General features: G+C 46.0%; 1 protein-coding gene across 1 annotated transcript in view; it reads right to left on the bottom strand.

The window, feature by feature from the left end:
* The window catches only part of CKMT2 (creatine kinase, mitochondrial 2), a 34,005-nt gene that overhangs the window by 4,602 nt on the left and 9,586 nt on the right, over nt 1-19,817 (bottom strand). Inside the window, exons 2-8 of the mRNA XM_047778210.1 lie at nt 11,704-11,875; nt 8,580-8,778; nt 6,143-6,238; nt 5,482-5,703; nt 3,415-3,500; nt 2,353-2,476; nt 1,176-1,310 (exon numbers count right to left, since the gene is read on the bottom strand). Of these exons, the coding sequence (XP_047634166.1) occupies nt 1,176-1,310; nt 2,353-2,476; nt 3,415-3,500; nt 5,482-5,703; nt 6,143-6,238; nt 8,580-8,778; nt 11,704-11,855 (1,014 nt within the window). The 5' untranslated portion in view covers nt 11,856-11,875. The remainder of the gene's footprint in view (nt 1-1,175; nt 1,311-2,352; nt 2,477-3,414; nt 3,501-5,481; nt 5,704-6,142; nt 6,239-8,579; nt 8,779-11,703; nt 11,876-19,817) is intronic.

The following is a 19,817-nucleotide window of genomic DNA, read 5'->3' as shown; positions in this document are numbered from 1 at the left end:
TGCATCTACAACCTATGCCGCAGCTTGCTGCAACACCAGATCCTTAACCCACTGAGCGAGGCCAGGGATCGAACCTACATTCTTAAGGATACTAGTCAGGTTCTTAACCCTCTGATCCACAAGAGAACCCCTGTCACTAACTTCTACACCCCTTTTTTGGCATGTGGATGCCAGCTTTGGTGAGTTTTGATTCATCTATATAAAAGTTGTTACTGATCTGATTAAAATTGTGACATTAAATAACTTCAAAGAATTTCCTTAGTATTGGAGTTTTGAATAACAGATATTATTATACGATAAGCACATTTTCTAAAATTGTTTTAAGGTATTTGATTCATTTGGTGTGCTGTGACAGAAACTATTAGCTGCCCACTGGAATCCCTCTCCTATTCCACAGATGAACTGAGGAAGTTAACAACTGGTAGGTTCTTTCGATGGAACAAGCAGAAGTGGCGTGTGCCACTGCCAGGCCTAGACCTTAAATCTTTTTTCTTTTTTTTTGGCCGTGCCCATGACATATGGAGGGAGGTTCCTGAGTCAGGGATCAAACCTATGCCACAGCAGTGGCTTAACCTGCTGAGCCACCAGAAAACCCCCATAGAACTCAAATCTTTCTATGGACACACCTGCATGCTCTCTTTCCTTCCCACAAGCTAGAACATGAGACCTGACTGTGACCATACAAAGGGGACAGTGCCCTGAGACTATAGTCCTCCAAGTGTAGCTCCCTGGACAGCAGCAGCAGTAGCACCTGGAAACTTGTTAGAAATGCAAATTCTGCAGGTGGGGCCAGCAATTGGTGTTTGCACAAGCCTCCAGGTGACTTTGCTGCAGGCTCAAGTCTGAGAACCTCTGTCCTAGGAGAGAGAGTGGAGATGGAAGGCAAGCCAGGGAGCAGGGCAGGGCAGGGCAGCCTGCCTAGCTATCCCAACCTGGAAGGTGAAAAACTTGAACTTCCTGTTCTTGAAGCCACATCCCTTTCTTACAGCCCCATTCACCTCTTACCCTAAGGTACAAGTGTTTTTGAAGCAAACAACCCTTTCTTGTCACTTTCTATTATCCGTGCAGAGAGTAAGGGTCAAGGAATGGGCTGTGACATTTCTCCCACCGCAGACCAGTCCCATCTGAACCGATCCTGGTGGAACCCAACAGGGCCACCGGCCCCATGACATTACCTTGCTGAGTTTTGGGATCCTGACATGGACCCCAGCCCGTAATCCCGTGCCGAGGTTCGAGGGACAGGTCAGAATGTACCCGAGGCGTTCATTCCACATGAACTCCCAGCCTCGTTCTTGGATTAGACGTTCTACCTACAACAGGGAACAAACGGCAAAGTTCTCAGCTACCCAGTCACTCAGCACATCCCAAACACCAGGGAGAGACCTGTGTGCTATATGTTTGCCATGAATGAAATTTAGGTGAATTTACAGGACTTCTCTTTCGGTAGAAAGGAAAAAGGAAAGCTGTCTTTCAGTTCTTTTTTAATGAACGTTTTTAAATTTCTTTTTTATTGAAAGAAAGATTCTTCAAAATCTAGAGCACGTAACAATTGTCAAAAGCTTCACACGCACGATTTCATACAATCCCATGATAACCCTTTCACCTCCCCAACCCCTTTGCTGCCCCTTCCCCTCCCCTGGTAACCCCTAGTTTGTTCTTTTTGTCTGTGACTCTGCTTCTTTGTTGTTTTACTCACTAGTTTGTTGCAATTTTTGGATTCCCCAGCTAAGTGAACATCACACAGAATTTGTCTTTCTCTGACATTTCACTTAGCATAATGCGCTCCAAGTCCTCCATGTTGCTGCAAATGGCAAAATTCCATCCTTTCACCCTATAATACTTGTTTAACAGAAAATTAAACCTCTCCTATCAGAATATTAAAATGGTCCAATTAAATTAGAAGAACAATGTAAAACACTGATCACAGTATCTAGCCCACAATAAACTCAATAAATGCCAGCTGTTATTGTTTTCCACCTGAGCATAGTAGGAGAATATAGGAATTCTCAGCAAGTATGGCTGTGGGCAGGTTCTTATGAACACAGGAGTATCCTATATTGTCTCTGCTTAGAACTGCCAAGAGCTCTGTTAAAGAAATCAGAAAATAACTAATGACCCACAGACGTCTCTACCATTTTGCACTGGGGAGGAAAGCATAGGAGCTTGCTAATAACAAAAGAAAGTCATCTATTTTTTGAAGCACTACCCTGGAATTCCCATCCCAAAAGGGTACCACGATCCCCAGAAAAAATTAGCCCATCTTGGAAGTCACCGTAGTGTCTTCCTGCAAGAATAAAGAATAAAGGATATTTTATTTTAGCGAATATTCAGAAATCTCTGATGACATCTTACCTCCTTGAGTCCTCGACAGAATCGCTCAAATACTCTTTTCATGTTGCCTCCTTTCTCCATAGAGATTACCCTGGTGTGGTCTTCCTCATTAATCCAGATGAGAAATGTCTTGTCATAATTGTGCCTAATGAAGAGAGAAATATGGTGCCGAGTGTTAATTACGGTGGTTTCAACACATGAAAATTCCCATTACCTCTGTAGCTTCATTGCCTCCTCATTTCCTTACATGGCCCTAATCTCTTAATTGCGCTGGAACAAGTATTGCAAAATAATGTTATCTTGACAGAATGAAGAGTAAGACCAACTCCAACCCTCAAGGATGTCATGGTTTTGCCCAAAGAGAACATAATCTCCCTTGTTCCTCAGACTAGGATGATAATTCAACCATGATAACATTTGGCTTTGAAGTTAACAAGAGTGTTTTGTCTCCTAATAGATTGGAACAAAATCTTGCAGCCCTTAAAAATATGATTTTACCTGCATCCCAACATCTTTGGGCTGCAGAAGATTTCACGTTTGCTGTATAGATCCTGCCTATCTGCCCTCATTGAGCAGCTGCTCCCAAACATTTTGATCTGGGCTCTTCTGGGTAGTGTCACAATAACCTATCAAGGTACAGGGATCAAAGTGGCTTGAGGACTCAGGGTCAAAACAAAATACGTGTACACTCACTCTTCCTCATAGGGTTTTGCTTAAATTCTCAGTATTTATTTTTCATGTTCTGCTCTTTTGTTTTAATGTCATGAAACAGATCCTCTATGAGTTCGAATAGTATGAAGCTAACTTTTTCTTAAAAATAGTCTTTTTTCTCATGCATAATTCATGCAAAACAGCAAACATTCCTGCACATCTTGGAAACATCACTCTATTTATATCACACACACACACACACACACACACACACACACACACACCCCAATTTCTAAGTACTCTCTCTTCTCCATTTAGCTCAAGCTGGGCATGCTGTCAAGTGCAGAACACAGCAACTTCAGGTTAGGACAAGCAATGATCTGAAGGAGAACATCTGCACACACTGCAAATGTGAAAACGCTGTGTCCATACCAGATTCCCCTGGCATCTGGCCAGTCACGGGCCATCCCAGCACAAGTTAGTAAAGGGGATACTGGCTTATCAAACAGAAAGTGGTCCTGCAGGCCAAAAAGGACAAAGCAGCAAGGAGAAACTGATGAGATCAGAGACAATGGCAAGTGCCAGGTGGCCAAGTTTCAACTCACTAATAGTGGCTAAAGTCCCTCAGGCAGTGGTTCTCAGCCTTGGCTCCCTGCTATAATAACCTGAGAGCTTTAAAAAAAAATTCTAGTGCCCAGTTCCCATCTCTCAGAGATTCTGACTCGTTATGGGGTGCAGCCTGGACATCAGTCTTTTTGGGTGATTCTCGTGGACAGCTAACGTTGCAAACCACTGGCTGAGCCCAGATGGAAATCCTTCATCACCTTGGAGACTGTCAACCCCACCAGTGCCAACCCCACGCAATGGCAGGGTGGGCAGTGAGTGGGGGGTACTATCCTGAAAAGTATTTTACAGAGATGCAGTCTCCACATTTCCAAGTGCTGTTGGTTTATTTATTATTATTATTATTATTATTATTATTATTATTATTATTATTCCTTTCATTAAAAAGTATTAGAGATATAAACTGAGTTGGAGTTCCCATTGTGGCTCAGCAGTTAATGAACGCAACTAGCATCCATGAGGACGCAGGTTTGACCCCTAGTCTCACTCAGTGGGTTGCCATGAGCTGTGGTGTAGGTCGCAGACGCAGCTTGGATACTGTGTTGCTGTGGCTGTGGCACAGGCCGGCGGCTACAGCTCCGATGGGACCCCTAGCCTGGAAACCTCCATATGCCGTGGGTGTGGCCCTAAAAAGGATAAAAAATAAAATAAAATGAGCTGTGAATAAAATTGTTCCCATTAATGTAATGTTCACTATGTGCCAGGCTCTAGCTATGGATTTTTAAACTTTTAATTTATTTCCTTTAATCCTCACAACACCACTCCGAGGTAAATGTGATCATTCTATTTGATAGGAAAAGAAAACTGAGAACACAGACAGCAAACAGCCCATCACACAGCTAGGAAATGGCAGAGCCTCTTACAAACCTAGATTGTCTAAGTCCCAAATACACCTCTAATTACAATATACTATTCTATATTGTAGTATAGAGTACAAAAGTCAAAATCAAATGTACAGATCAAAATCAATGCCCAGAGCCTGACCTTTTTCTTAGCATGTGTACACAATGAGAATATGCATATGGATACCATATATTCAAATATATTACACAGATGTCAGAAATCAAGAGGACACAGGAAGGGGAGTCCTTCAACAATCTCTAAGTGGAGGAGGTCAGAGACCTGAGCCAGGACAGGCTGATGGCTGTCATTTCCCAGGAAACGGGGTATCCCCTAAGCCAGAACCAGAAGTGTCTCCTTGAGGAAGAGGAGGGCTTAGTTCTGAACCAGGAGACTGAGGCCTCTAGATCATGTGGATGGCCCATCTGATTTGGCAACGGGGCATATTTTGTGGCACTGCATCTTCTGAAATGACCGAGATGTGTTTCTGCTGTTCCTTGGGGTTTAAAGCTACTTTTGAAAAACGCCATTCTGTTGTAACTGTGCTACAGGGAAACTGAAAAAGGGACTTGGGGTTTGTCTATCCTTGTGTTAGAGTGAGGCCATGGAGAACCTAAGGAGGCAGCAGGAATTCCGGAGGCTGGCCCCTCCTGGAGGGGCCAGGGCAGGTCTTCTACCTGGATAATTCCCTTCCCAGATTTTCCTAGCTTCCCGGACTTTGAGTGTGGTAATGGACACCATCCAGGCATAGACAGGATTTTTCACACCCAATTGTTTCCATTTATCAACAAGCCAGGGGATCCTCCAAATCCATCCCCCACCCCCCACCATACTTTTTCCTCTGCAGACTTTATCCGTCTCTACTTCTGACCTAAAGCTATAAGGCCTGCTCTTCTTTCTTTACACTGACCAGGCTGAAGCCCCAGCAAGCTCCCAACCAGCGCAGGGGCCCGGGCTGGGGGAGAGGCCACACCGCGCGGATCAGGGCTCTCTCAGCACAGCCCAGCCCAGGGCAGCCCAGGGTGTTCGACTCACGTCGATGAGCCGCTGCTGGTCCTGCTCCGTCATCTCGGACAGCTTGTAGTAACGGCCGGCCAGGTCCCCCTTGAGGCCTTCCAGGGCCGTGATGGCCACGTTCTCCACCTCCCTCCGCTCGGCCCGGGTACAGGCGGGCGGCAGGCTCAGCCCGCGGATGCTGCGGCCTGTGCGCACCCGAGACGACAGCACGTAGCGCTCGTCGAACTGCCCCTGGGTGATCTGCCGAGCAAAGCCTGGGGTCACCGTGGCGCCACGGCCACAGTGGCCTCCAGCCTTCGGATCTGAGGGCCCTATGACACTGAGCACATGTGCACGCTGGACACATTCTGGAACTCTGGGGGCAGGAGTCTTAGAAGTCTAGGGAGGAGCTACTTTACACAGCGCTGCCTGCAGTTCTTTTACCCCCCACTAGGTCTGAAGTGAAAAAGGAATTGTTTTATGAAGGGTTTAAAATTCTCAATGACCGCTACACCCCTGGTGGTACAAAGTAAGAAAAACAGACTTCGGGACCTTCCTGACCATCTCCGTGGCCCTCCAGGGAGCCTGCTGTGCCAGGGCCATCACAGGGCTTTCAAAGGCATCTGCCTTCTCTCAGGTGTTCCTCCCCTTGAGCTCGGGAGCAGCTGCACCGGAAGGCACAGAGGCGGCTTGCCCCTACCTTGGATGCGTCCAGATCGGTGGGGTGCTTCATCACCCGAGGGTCGTAGCCATTGTGCCTCAGCTTGATGACAGGGTCAAAGAGGTCAGCAAACACCTGCAGGAGGGAAGATGCTCCTGTTTCCTCTGGAATTAAATTGGTTCATCATTTGCTTTTTATCTTTTTTTTTTTTTCCCTTTTTAGGGCCACACCTATGGCATACGGAGGTTCCCAGGCTAGGAGTCTAATCAGAGCTACAGTTGCCCGCCACCGCCACAGCAACACCAGATCTGAGCCGTGTCTGCAACCTATAACACAGCTCACGGCAATGCCGGATCCTTAACGCACTGAGTGAGGCCAGGGATCAAACTCATAACCTCATGGTTTCTAGTCAGATTCGTTTCTGCTGTGCCGCAACAGGAACTCCCTGCTCCCTTTTATCTTAAGAGCCAAATTTGATGCCTTCCTTCTCAAAAATTCTCAGTGCTACCATGCAGGAAAGAGCTGTGAGAGTGGACTGATGGCCAGTAATAATAATAACAGTTGTAGTAGACTTATACCAGAGGAAACTTCTCTAAGGCACCTTGACCCTTAGGAGAGAGAAGGGCTACAGAACTCTGTCATGGTAACCTTTTCCCTAGTGATTCTGCCAAGTTCACTGCCATCAGATGAAGTAGGAAAATCTTGTGTTACAGGGAGTGGGATGCACTAGGAATTTGGGGTTAGTAGATGCAAACTATTGCATTTGGAATGGATAAATAATGAGATCCTGCTGTACAGCACTGGGAACTATATCTAATCACTTGTGATGGAACATGATGGTGGAGAATGTGAAAAAAATAATGTATATAAACTGGGTCACTTTGCCATACAGCAGAAATTGACACAACATTTTAAATCAACCATAATAAAAAAGCTAAAAAAAAAAATTTGAGGGGAGTTACCATTGTGACACAGTGGTAATGAACCTGACTAGTATCCATGAGGTTGCGTGTTCGATCCCTGGCCTCACTCACTGGGATTAAGGATCCGGCATTGCTGTGAGCTGTGGTGTAGGTCAAAGACTCAGCTTGGATCCCGTGTTGCTGTGTACTGTGATGCTGCCTGCACCAATTTGACCCCTAGCCTGGGAACTGCCACATAACACAGACTCAGCCCCAAAAAAAGAAAAAAAAAAAAAGAAAAAGAGGGCTTTTCCCCAGAAGTTCTTGCTTTTGTGGGATAAAAGAAGCTGCCAGATCAGAAGCTAAGCAGTTCTGGGGTCAAAAGAAAAGGTCAGATTCTAAAGTTTTGCAACATAATAAACTAACTGCACTGAAAGAAAACTGCACAGCAGCAATTAAGGCAAAGCAGGAACCTCTCACCCTGTGAGGACCTTCCACAGCCCAAACTACCTTGGGCGATATTTACTTTTTTTAAAAAGCAAAAACTTCAAAAAGAATATCCTCTAGGTCAAATAATGTTAAGAGAAGTCATAACAGAGCACCCTACAGCATTTGGGAGCTGTGAGAAGTGGGAAGTGGGTCCAGGCAGCCAGCTCTAGTCTGGGACTCTGGGAGCCCAGAGCTGGGCACTGTGGCACCTGAGTGAGCTACCAGTCTAGTCCATTCCAGAGAAGCCCCACCCTCCTCCTGATGGCTGCCTTTCCAGGGAGCTGCCTTCAGCTCTCTGAAACAGAAGGGGCAAAGGGGGCCCGACAAGAGGGAGATCAGCTGGAGGTATTTGTCACCACGAGGCTGCTCCGGTTGCTGAGCTCCAGAGCAGTAGACCGCCCTGTGCTTCTGCAGCCGGGATGAGGATGTGGAGATTGTGGGATTCCTCCAAGAGATTTAGTGAACTCACTAATAGAACAGCGGCTGTGTGTAATCAGTCATTCTTAAACTCAAGACACATGGAAAAAAGGACACAACTTCTTTGTCTGCAAAGTTTGAAAAATGTATGGTTTCCAAATGAGACAGGTTGGGGGGTGGGGGGATCTACTGAGGATATGGGATGGAAATGCTGTAAAATTTGGTTGTGATGATTGTTGTACACCTATAAATGTAATAAAATTCATTGAGTAATTTAAAAAAGACACATGGAACCATTCTCTTCCCACTGCAGTAAAGTTCAGCCACAAATGCATCATCTCCTAAACCCTTACTGGTGAATACATATCACCAATACAATAAAACCATTAAAATATTTTTTTTTCAATATCAATTCATCCCCTTGACAAGCTCAGAGAGTTCCATCACGTAACTCATTCCTCCATGGGGATGGTTTCTGCAGCAGCAGCAAAGGAAGCTTTGTCCCTGGGAGCTATAGACCTCACTGTTTCAGAAAGCACTGCAGATGGCCCCGTGATGCTGGGGCCTCTATTGACGGGCTCCCTTCCTGCAGAGGCAGCAAGGTGGCCCCACAGAGAGAACTCAGAGCAATCCGCCCCCATACACGCACTGGCAGCCCAGAATTTTACCTCATAGGACTCCTCGTCACCAGCCACCATGCCCACGGTCTTTATGAAGGGGTGGCCGGGGTTGTCCACACCAGTCTGGATACACTGGTCCAGGGTGTAGCCGTTGGGTGTCACCTTGTTGCGGAGCTTGGCGTAGATGGCCGGCGTGAGGCACTCGGCCATGCAGTTGTTGTGCTTGCGTAGATCAGGGTAGTCTGCACTGCAGGGGGAGGAGAAATGCATTCAGTGAGCAGCCCCTGAGCGAAGGGGTCTGTGCAGGAGCTCTGCTTCTGGCCATCCTTCCCCAGCAGGCAGAGGAACACTCAACTAGGTTGTGACTAAAGTAAGCCAGATTTTTTAAAAAGAGTTCCTTGAACTGCCAGAGAAATGGACCTGGCCCTGCCTAAGGAGTCCATGATGCTGGCTGCAGAAGCCCACAGACTGTGACTTATGTTTATGTAAAGAGGAGAGAGAGGGGAGTTCCTGTGGTGGTGCAGTGGAAACTAATCCAACTAGGAACCATGAGGTTGAGGGTTCGATTCCTGGCCTTGCTCAGTGGGTTAAGGATCCAGCGTTGCAGTGAGCTGTGATGTAGGTTGCAGACGCGGCTCAGATCTGGTGTTGCTGTGGCTGTGATGTAGGCCGGCTGGCAGCAACAGCTCCAATTCGACTCCTAGGCTGGGAACCTCCATATGCCTTGGGTGCGGCCCTCAAAAAAGACAAAAGACAAAAAAAAAAGAGGAGAGAAAATAATTAGAAAAGAAATTGAAATCATATAAGAAGCTACATACAGGTATAAGAAATATGTAAATCATTTCTCCCCAAGCTAAGTGATAATCCCGTGCATTATTGTGGAACAGGCTATTGTAAAGTATCAAACTTTATCTAAGGAGAAATAACAGGACATCTCATTTAAAGGGATTAAATGGTTCTGTTGGGTAGAAGAATGTTAGACTGTAGTTGTGATTTCCATATGGTAGAAAAATTGGTAGAGAGATGAGAGAGAGAATATGTTGCAATTCTATGTGGATCGGATAATTCTATAAAAATATTTTTGGTACTTTCCATGGTAAAGATGGACTGTTCCAAAAACACGAAACACACCCATGAGAAAGTGAAATCATATGCAGACTTCCCTTTTTTTTTTAACTCCATCATTTTGGTAAAATACAACAGCTGCATTTTAGTCCCTTAGATCTGCGGTACAAAGGCTAAAAACTCAACAGGTGGAACTACAGAGAAATTCATGTGTCTGTCTGTCCTCTCTCTGTGATGTTCTCTGCTTTGCTGGGAGCAGTGCCTGGCTATAGAAACAGGAATTCAGCTGTTGAAATAATACCTAGAAAGAAATCAAATGGAGGTGCTGTCTTACTCTGGGCTATGTACTGACTGAAGAATAGGGGATTAAAGATGACCACAGGCTCAAACGCAGGTAATCTCACCTCAGCAATTCCTGAGGTACACGGTGGGGGCCAGTATTTCCCTCAGAGATCCTGATTCCCACAAAGCCAGTAAATGTTTCTGAGAAACACCTCAGGTGTTCCTTGACTCTTTCATGCACACGTGCCTACATGAAATCTCTTCAAGGAAGACCCCACCCCAACTCGATCCAGTGGTGTGTGATGCCTCAGCCATAGTAAGTTTCCAAGGGTGGAGAAAACAGTCCATCTTTTTTTTTTTTTTTCCTGCCCCTATATGGAGTTGCCAGGCCAGGGATCAGATCTGAGCCATACCTGTGGCAATGTGGGATCCTTAACCCACTGTGCCGGGCGAGGGATCAAACCTGTGTCCCAGCGTTCCCAAGATGCTGCTGATCTCATTGCGCCACAGGAGGAGCTCCAAAAACAGTTCACTTTCATGCCACTCCTCCACTTCCCTACTGCAAGGTCCTTTAAAGCTGACACTTAACATCAATACTACCACATGGGGAATTCCCACTGTGGCGCAGCAGAAGCGAAACTGACAAGGGACCATGAGGCTATGGGTTTGACCCCTGGCCTCGCTCAGTGGGTTAAGGATCTGGCATTGCTGTGAGCTGTGGTGTAGGGCACAGACGAAGCTCAGATCCTACGTTGCTGTGGCTATGGTGTAGGCTGGCAGCTGTAGCTCTGACTGGACCTCTAGCCTGGGAACCTCTATATGCCCCGGGTACGGCCCTAAAAAAAGCAAAAAAAAAAAAAACCCGTACAACAGCATGTTTTCCGGAGGTGGTACAGCATTTATAGGCAAGACATAGGTCTCGAATCAAGGTCCCTGGGTTCACATTTGATGGCACTACTTAATTCTCCTCAGTATCCACTGCATCAGGGATGCTAAGAGGAACAAAATACTCTGCATAGGAGTTCCCGTCATGGCTCAGGGGTTAATGAATCCGACTAGGAACCATGAGGTTGCGGGTTTGATCCCTGCCCTTGCTCAGTGGGTTAAGGATCTGGCACTGCCGTGAGCTGTGGTGTAGGTTGCAGACACGGCTCGGATCTGTCCTTGCTGTGGCTCTGGTGTAGGCCAGCAGCTGTAGCTCCGATTAGACCCCTAGCCTGGGAACCTCCATATGCCATGGGTTTGGCCCTAGAAAAGACAAAAAGACCAAAAAAAAAAAAATATTCTGCATAAAGTGCTCAGTACACACAGGAGTGTCCAACAAATGTTACTACTATTATTACTATTAGTGCTATTTCAACACACATCCAGCTCTAAGCAGGGATGATGACATTACACTTTCTTATATTTGCCCCAAGTCACTGTGTTTATAAACAGTCACTTTGATTTAGTCATCCTCAATGGCAAAAAGAGGTATCCTTGCTGACAGTTTTGGCAGGAGAAAGCATATTTCTGGCTGGCTTTTGGTGTCATTTCAAAGTCAAGAGGGGGCGTTCCTGTCATGGTTCAGTGAATCCGACTAGCATCCATGAGGTTGCGGGTTCAATCCCTGGCCTCGCTCAGTGGGTTAAGGATCCAGTATGGCCCTGCGCTGTGGTGTAGATCGCAGATGCAGCTCAGATCCTGTGTTGCTGTGGCTGTGGCATAGGCCAATGGCTACAGCTCTGATTGGATGCCTAGCCTGGGTACCTCCATAGGTGTGGACCTAAAAAGACAAAAAGACCAAAAACCAGAGAAATAAATAAATAAAGCCAAGAGGACTTACCTTGGTGGGAACAGCCTGTGCTGCTCCCGGGCCTCAGCACACACGCTCCGCTGATTCATCAAGTACCCGGTGGTCAGGGCACCGGTGCCCAAGGTGGCAAATAACAAAGAAGCATTGCGGCCAGTTAGTAATTTCGAGAAGGTGCTGGCCATCCTTCCTCGTGGATGAGTGTCTGGAAGGCAGAGAAGCTGGATTAGCCACACAGCACAGCCCTGAACCATAGTACAGAGATCAATAGATGGGAGAAAGAACTGCGGGAGACTTAGCGTCTGTTTTACTTTTCTCTGTCTTCCTTTCTCTTCTACCCCCTTCACATTGCTTGAGAAAATCTGGGTAGTTTTAGAAATTGAGAATGTCAAATTGCTTGAAGCCCATGCCATTTTTTGCACTAGCAGGACATGCGTGGGTGGGAAATGGAGGATTTCTACATCTGACTGGTTGACAGACCACGTGCTCTTTGGGACTCTGCCCCTGCACAACTTAACACTGAACAGAATGGACTGCTGGGCTTACAAGAGGTAGAGGAAGTTGTTACCAAACTAGGTTCATTTTGCCCAATGCACAGCAAGCCAAAACGCTGAGACAATAAAGCTTGCAGCAAAGAGAGGGTTATTCCCAAGGCAGCCAAGGGAGAAGATGGGAAAGCAAATCTCCAATCTTCCTCCCTGAAGGCAAGGAGCTTGAGGTATTTATGGGATCACGAATAAAGAAGCGGGGCAGGATGTCTCCATGAGGATGAAGGTTCGATCCCTGGCCCCATGGGTTAAGGATCCAGCGTTATGGTTGCAGATGTGGGTCAGATCTGGTGTTGTCATGGCAGTGGCAGCTGCAGCTCTGATCCAACCCCTGGCCTGGGAACTTCCATATACTGCAAGTGCAGCAATAAAAAGAAAAATAATTTTTAAAAAAGCAGCAGGGTGGTCGAAGGCATGAGGAATGTGGGGAGGATGGGGAGAGGTGATTGGAAAAAAGGTGCAGTAATAGTCATTTTGCACAGCTGTAATTAGGCTAAAGGGCTCCCAGGTTCTGAGGGTGGAGTTTTCAGCCCTCCTATATCAGAAGATCACTGAGCTCAGACACTTGTGTATGCCCAGTTGAAGGTTCAGTGGTCAGATCCAGTCTTAACCAACTCAGCCTGAACTAGACACAACTGACTCTAGTTCCTGGAAAATAACTCAGGCAAACATCTTATCATTTAGGCTAGGAGCTGCTTGGTGGAGCTGCAAGCCTTAAAAGGACCTAGATTGGTGAAGGCAGGCAAAATGGATGTGATCCATCATTTGTACAGTTTCAAAGTCTCTGAGAACCACACTCCTACTTTGCTTACCCCAAATGAGTCAGTGTCAGAACTCAGGGTAACAAGTCAGGAGGTTTGGGTTATCTTGAGAGTAGATGCCCATTTGAACACTAAGATCAGGATGCCAGCAGGGAGGTGGAGGACCGAATCTAAGACTCCCCAGGTGAGCAAGGACTCTTGAGATGGGCTGAAGTGGTCCAAGGTCAGGAGCCCTCCCTGTTCCCCTGGCTTCCAACTGAAGTGCACTCAAATCCTCTCTGAGGAAGGTATATTCATTTTAGGACCTGGTTTCCTACAGATTAAGACCAAGCAAAAAGCTCTCAGTCAAAGACCACCAAGCACAAATGGAGATACCATGAATGGGAGTCAACAGAAGAAATGGCCACAGATTTAGACCTCCAATGATTGAATATACTGGAATTGTCATATGAGAATTCAGATTGCCTCTATGTGCAGTGTTGAAAGAAATAAATCTTGGAATCACAACAATGAGCGAGCAACAGAGACTATTATTACCAAATTTATTTGGAAGAGAACCAAACTGAACTACTGGATATAATACAGCTAAAGACAGAATAAATAAACTGGAAGATATATCTTAAGAAACTACACAGAATGTTGTACAGGTTAAGAAGAAAATGGAAAGTATAAGATAAGAGATGTAAAAGAATGAAGGTCAAATACACATCTAATTAAAGCCCCAGAAAGGAGAACAGAGAAAACAAAGAAGCCATATGAGAAGAAAAGTGAGAATTTTCCAGAATGGAAAAAAGACAAAAATCCATAATTCAAGAGGCACAATACAACCAACCAAAATTAAAATAATCCATTCACACGTAATAGTCAACTGCAGCACAGATGCAACAATGACATTAAAAGAAGTCACAGGGAGTTCCCGTCGTGGAGCAGTGGTTAACGAATCCGACTAGGAACCACGAGGTTGCGGGTTCAGTCCCTGCCCTTGCTCAGTGGGTTAAGGATCCGGTGTTGCCGTGAGCTGTGGTGTAGGTTGCAGACGCGGCTCGGATCCTGTGTTGCTGTGGCTCTGGCGTAGGCCAGTGGCTACAGCTCCGATTGGACCCCTAGCCTGGGAACCTCCATATGCCGCGGGAGCGGCCCAAGAAATAGCAAAAAAAAGACCAAAAAAAAAAAAATTCACAGAAAGACAGTTTACTGTAAAAGGAAAAAAAACATCAGCTGATTTTTTTCAACAATGAATAATGGACGCCAGAGACACGGTGTCTTTAAGGGGCTAAGAGACAATAATTATCAACCAGATTGGGGACCGAATCAAACTATCTTTGACTGAAAATGAAAAAGGCAATTTAAAGAGCAGATCCATAAGAAAGAAACTACTGAAATATATACTTTAGGCGTTGCTGTCATGGAGCAGTGGAAAGGAATCCGAACCACGTGGGTTCGATCCCTGGCCTCGCTCAGTGGGTCAAGGATCTGGCGTTGCTGTGCGCTGTGGTATAGGTCGCAGATGCAGCTCGGATCCAGTGTTCCTGTGGTTGTGGAGTAGGCCGGCAGCTGCAGCTCCAATTAGACCCCTAGCCTGGGAACCTCCATATGCCGCAGGTGCGGCCCTAAAAAGCAAAATAATAATAATAATAAAATATATACTTTAGAAAGTAAGAAACAGACACTAGCGGGACAGCCTGAGATGCAGCTAAAATGTATAAATCATGATACATTTTATATAACATCAACAAAGGATGAAAATCAGATACCCTGCTGTGTCTGCTACTGCTCAGAGATCAGAAGGGACAATTAATCCACAGCATCACCCAGGGAGGAACTATTTAACATGGGTTGTTGAGTAGAGAACAATGGAGCAGGTACCCTTCAGTACTCCCTCTTTAGATTGGCCTCTGTGATGCCCAAATAAAGGAAGGATAGAATTTCCCCCTAATATTTAGAAGGTTCCCAGGACTCTGCTACAAGATTCTCCAAGTATAGATGGGTTAGATGGCTTTTGCAAAGAGCCCATTGAGAGTATGATTGTGGGATGAAAACCTAGGCTACCCAGTGGATGATGAACTCCCCCAATAAGGCGAAGCTGGCATGGCCTTAAACGTAATTCTGAAGTAGCCTTCTGAGGTCCACTTTCTGGCTTGATTGCATTTGGGGAACTGGGATTGATCCCTCAACTTTGTGCTTCCAGGATCCTCACATGGAAGTCTCTACTTAATATCTTTTTGAGCAACACTAGGGAGAAATTTGAACATCTCAACTAAAAACATCAAAGGCCTTAAAAAATAATGAGGAAATTCTTTTTCTATTTAGCATGGGAAATGAGATTATCAGACAGCATTTCTTCTGTGCTCATGTCTTAAAACAACTCCCTCAATTCCAAAGAAACTGGAATTACCTTAGTAATCACCGGGCAAGATAAACATGTCATTTCTTAAAGTTGTTCTGGGGACTTGTAGTGGCCCAACATTCACCTTGTCACATGTACTTCTTTGCTCCCTACTAGACTTTGGGCTGCTGTTCATCTCCTTCCAAGAGGAGGTGAACGGTCCTCAAGGAACAGCAGCAGGTGTTCCTGGCCCTTGCATGCAGCAGGCAACATTAGGTTGCGTCTTTCAGACCTGTCTTAGCTGTTTCCACACCCTGCAATCAGCTTCCCAAGCAGCGAGGCAATATCGTCTTCTCTGAGTTTTATTGTAGAACTCATCAAAGTAAGGGAAGCTTTGCCCAAACTTTTTCCGGACTATACATGAGCCAAAAAATAAGCCAGGACATTGTTTCTCTAAGTTAACAGGAAGTGCAGTTGTTGCGATTGAGGGTGACTCAAATATTTTTGATTTTTTTTTTCCTTAATTGGATATGTTTTCGCATCAGTCTGTGTGAGAAGAGAAATCCTAAGGGGCAGAGTCAGGAGGAAGAGGTGGGAATGGTGTCCCTGTGTAGTGCACTGACCACTGGTGGTCCTTAAAGGTCTCCCCCGCTGCGAGGGTGATCAGGAGGGGGTATGTGACTCAGAATATGAATGTTTGAGATGTCATCATATCCATATTTTAGTTTCTGGAAAAAATAATATTATTTAACATCCAAGAGTTCTAACATCAGGCAATGATGTCAGATTCCTGGCAACAATCCTCTAGAGGCTTTGGGTGCAGCAAGCCAAGCAATCTTAGGGCTGAAATTCTCTCTACCCCCTGCTTTGATTCCTTGTAGAGAACTGACACAGACTCAAAGTTTTGGTAAAGTGAAGAATTCCTGTTTCCTTGACTCTATGTTCTTCTCTCTCCAAGACACATGGAGACAATGAATTTCACCATTAAGGTTCCAATCAATAAACTTGGATATGAAGTTGAAACAAGGGTCTCAAACAGGACAGTGATCTGTCCTGTCCTCCTCTGGAGCCATGCTCCCCCAAGACCCAGAGCCAGGCTTGCAATGAAATCACTCTGCCTCACAACTAAACTAAATCACTCTTGCATACTAAAAGTTAGTCTTTGGAAGTTCCTCTCACGGCTCAGTGGAAATGAATTCGACTAGAATCCATGAGGCTGTGGGTTCAAACCCTGGCCTCGATCAGCCAAGTTGGGGATCTGGCCTTGCTGTGAGCTGTGGTGTAGGTCGCAAACACAGCTTGGATCCCACGATGCTGTGGCTGTGGCGGAGGCCGGCAACTGTAGCTCTGATTTGACCCCTAGCCTGGGAATTTCCATATGCTGCAGGTGCGGCTCTAGAAAGTGGGAACAAAAAAAAAAAAGCTAGTCTTTGAAAACCTGCACTGGCAGAACACTGCTTTGTCCTAAAGATTTCTCTATTACCCGGAAGGCCCCAATGTTACGTAAGCACAGCTGATACCCCTGCTCAGAGGAGGCTCACTTTGTTGTTTGCACAGATGATAACACGTGGCATAAACCAACAGAGCTGCAAAGAGCTATGCTGGAGGTTATCTGCGTTCACCCAAGGGGTCAGTATTTGGCTTTGCCTAGTTTCCAAACACGGTGGTTCTATAAACTGGTATATTATGTGAAACCACTGGAACAAAAGTTTGGAGCTTAAAGTGCTCTGAAGCTCCCTTACAAGCTTTTAAAATTTTGATTCCCTCCATGCCCCTAGTATTAGCATAACACACTGAACTGTCCTGTCAAGAGATCAGTGGAGAGAGGAGATGAGGGGCTGGAGGAACTGTGGTGTTTCTCCGGGGACGAAAGCCCTTGGCATCTAGACACCTGCACTGTGGGCTCCATGTCTTGCTTTTTGCCTGATGGCTTACTTCAAAGCAGGCATCATTTCTGCTTTTGGAATGTCCTGTTTATTCCTTCTTGGCACTCAATCCCACCTATAGTTATTTTGTTTATTTTTCTTGTTTATTGATCATCTCCCTGAACAAATTATAAGCCTCCAAGGGAAGAGACCCTGTTTCTTTTGCTCACTGTCATATTGCCATTGCCTGGTGCTTAGTAGGCCTCTCAGGAGCATTATTTAATATAACTGACTTCTGTTTTTTGCTGGGGTTAGAAGTCAATCTGAGGCTTGCCAGGATTCATGATCCTGGGGTCAAGTGAGTGGTCACAGTGGGGGATGTGAGGCCAGAAATGGAGCCAATCAGAGAGCTGAGCAGATGAGGGAGCACGGGGTGGGGAAGAGGAACATAGGCAACAGAGAAATTGTGAAGCCTGCTTCCCTCAGCCGTATGAGATCAGCAGCCAGGGTCCCCTGGGAGAGCAATGCTGATGTATTCTGGAGAAGAGAGGCCAATGTCAACTCAGTAAGCTCATATGCAGAATTTTGTGAAGGCTCACACAAGCACATGGACATACGTTCAGGGATGGTCATGGGGGCCCAGAATCCCCAGGACACAGTGGGCCAGCCTGACATTCAGGTTGACAGCTCTAGAGCCTTACAATCTCAACTTGGGGAAAAAAAAAGAAAAAAATATATATATATATACATATTTGAATACAGATTTAAAAAAATATATCAGTTTTTCTGTTCGTATTTTTGTGCTAGTGCAATGAACTACACTCAGTTGCTCTTATAAAATTATTAATTGTTACTATTTAGTAAAAGTATCACCTGTCACTGCCCCTCCCATTTGGACTTTGCCATCCATTCTTTCCGGCCTGACTGGACCTCAGCCTGGTGCCTGTGTTTCCACAAAAAAAGTGATCGCTTTCTGTCTGAGTGCCCCAAGCACTCACGAGCTGCTCACTTGCACTTGAGCTGCATAGTTCTTTGACATGTGGTGGTGACTTCAGTTATCCCGTATCTCCTGTCACGTTGGGGAACTCCCCACATGTGTTTGGATTGTCTTTCCAGCTGACTGGTAAAAGCTTCAAGGATAGGAACTCATCTGCCAGATTCCTGCACAGTAGCTGCTCAATAAACATCTCTTCCCTGACTTTATGTTTGTGAGCAGTGTTCTGCCTAATTTCCAGAAGGAGGCACTCTTACCATGCCCTGTGTATCTCCTTTTTTTTAGGGCTGCCCTCGTGGCATAGAGGAGTTCCCAGGAAGTTCCTAGGAGTCAAATCAGAGTTGCAGTTACTGGTCTACACCACAGCCACACCAGATCCAAGCCACATCTGCAACCTCCGCAGCAGCTTGTGGCAACGCCGGATCTTTAACCCACTGATAGAGGCCGGGGATGGAACCCCATCCTCATGGATCCTAGTCGGGTTTGTTACTGATGAGCCGCAAGGGGAACTCCCTGTGTATCTCCTTTTAAAAGTGTGTATCTCTCAAGTGAACTTGTAAAAAATAAATAAAATAAAATAAAAACCTGTACGTCTTTTCCTTTCCCCAAGGCACCTTACTCTCTAGCCTGGCCCCTTTACTCCCAAGTCCTTTTCACTTTTAATCTGCTATGAAGCCCCAGGCCTGGTATCCAAACCAATTTAGAATCCACTTTGTGAGCCAGCTTCCTGGATCAAAATTTGAGGAAAAACAAAAATCTACTTACATTACACAAAACACATCCCTTTCAGCCTCTGATTTTGAAATCTTATCAGAAAAGCAACAAAACAAGGCTGGTGGGCTGCTTTTCTGCATTTTCCAGCTCAGGTTCCTGGGCTGTGTAAGCCGCGCCTGAGCCAAGGCAGCCCAGTGCAGGATCCTGAACTCTCAGCCTTGACAGGCTGGCTGATCCCAAAAGCCCGCTGAGCCCATCCTCAGCGGTTTCCACAGGTGCCCAGCAGAGGCTGCCCCACAGACAGCATAGCATGTGCACCCTTGCTCCCTCCAAGGATCCGCCCCAGAACGAGCAGGCAGGTGGGAAAGGCATGCTCAGGTGAAGAGCAAGTGCTAGGTGTTGGGGAAATTTAATTTAAATCTCCTGACACCCAGAAATTCCTTTCCAAAAGATACAGGAAAGTAAGAAACAGTTTGGAGTTCCCATCGTGGCTCAGTGGCTCACAATCCGACTAGTACCATGAGGTTGCGGGTTCGATCCCTGGCCTTGCTCAGTGGGTTAAGGATCCGGCATTGCCGTGAGCTGTGGTGTAGGTCGCAGATGAGGCTCGGATCTCGCGTGGCTGTGGCTGTGGTGTAGGTGGCAGCTACAGCTCCGATTGGACCCCTAGCCTGGGAACCTCCATATGCCGTGGGTGAGGCCCTAGAAAAGACAAAAAGACAAAAAAAAAATAAAAAAGAAAGAAACAGTTTAATTACTGACTAATAAGCAGGAAAACAGACTGCAATGCACAGGCAATCAGTTAAAGAGACTCCAAAAAGGCGGAAGAAAATCTCATCCTCTTACGGAGCCTTGCAGACAGACCCTTCCAAACTGCTCTCGAGGTAAGTCAGGTAAGAGGATATGACAGCACTACTTGTCACACAGAGTTCACCCTAA

Source organism: Phacochoerus africanus, chromosome 4 (assembly GCF_016906955.1).
Source record: "Phacochoerus africanus isolate WHEZ1 chromosome 4, ROS_Pafr_v1, whole genome shotgun sequence".
NCBI classification, from domain to species: Eukaryota; Metazoa; Chordata; class Mammalia; order Artiodactyla; family Suidae; genus Phacochoerus; species Phacochoerus africanus.
Note: the sequence above shows the minus strand (reverse complement) of the source record. Positions and strands in the feature narration are given on the sequence as shown.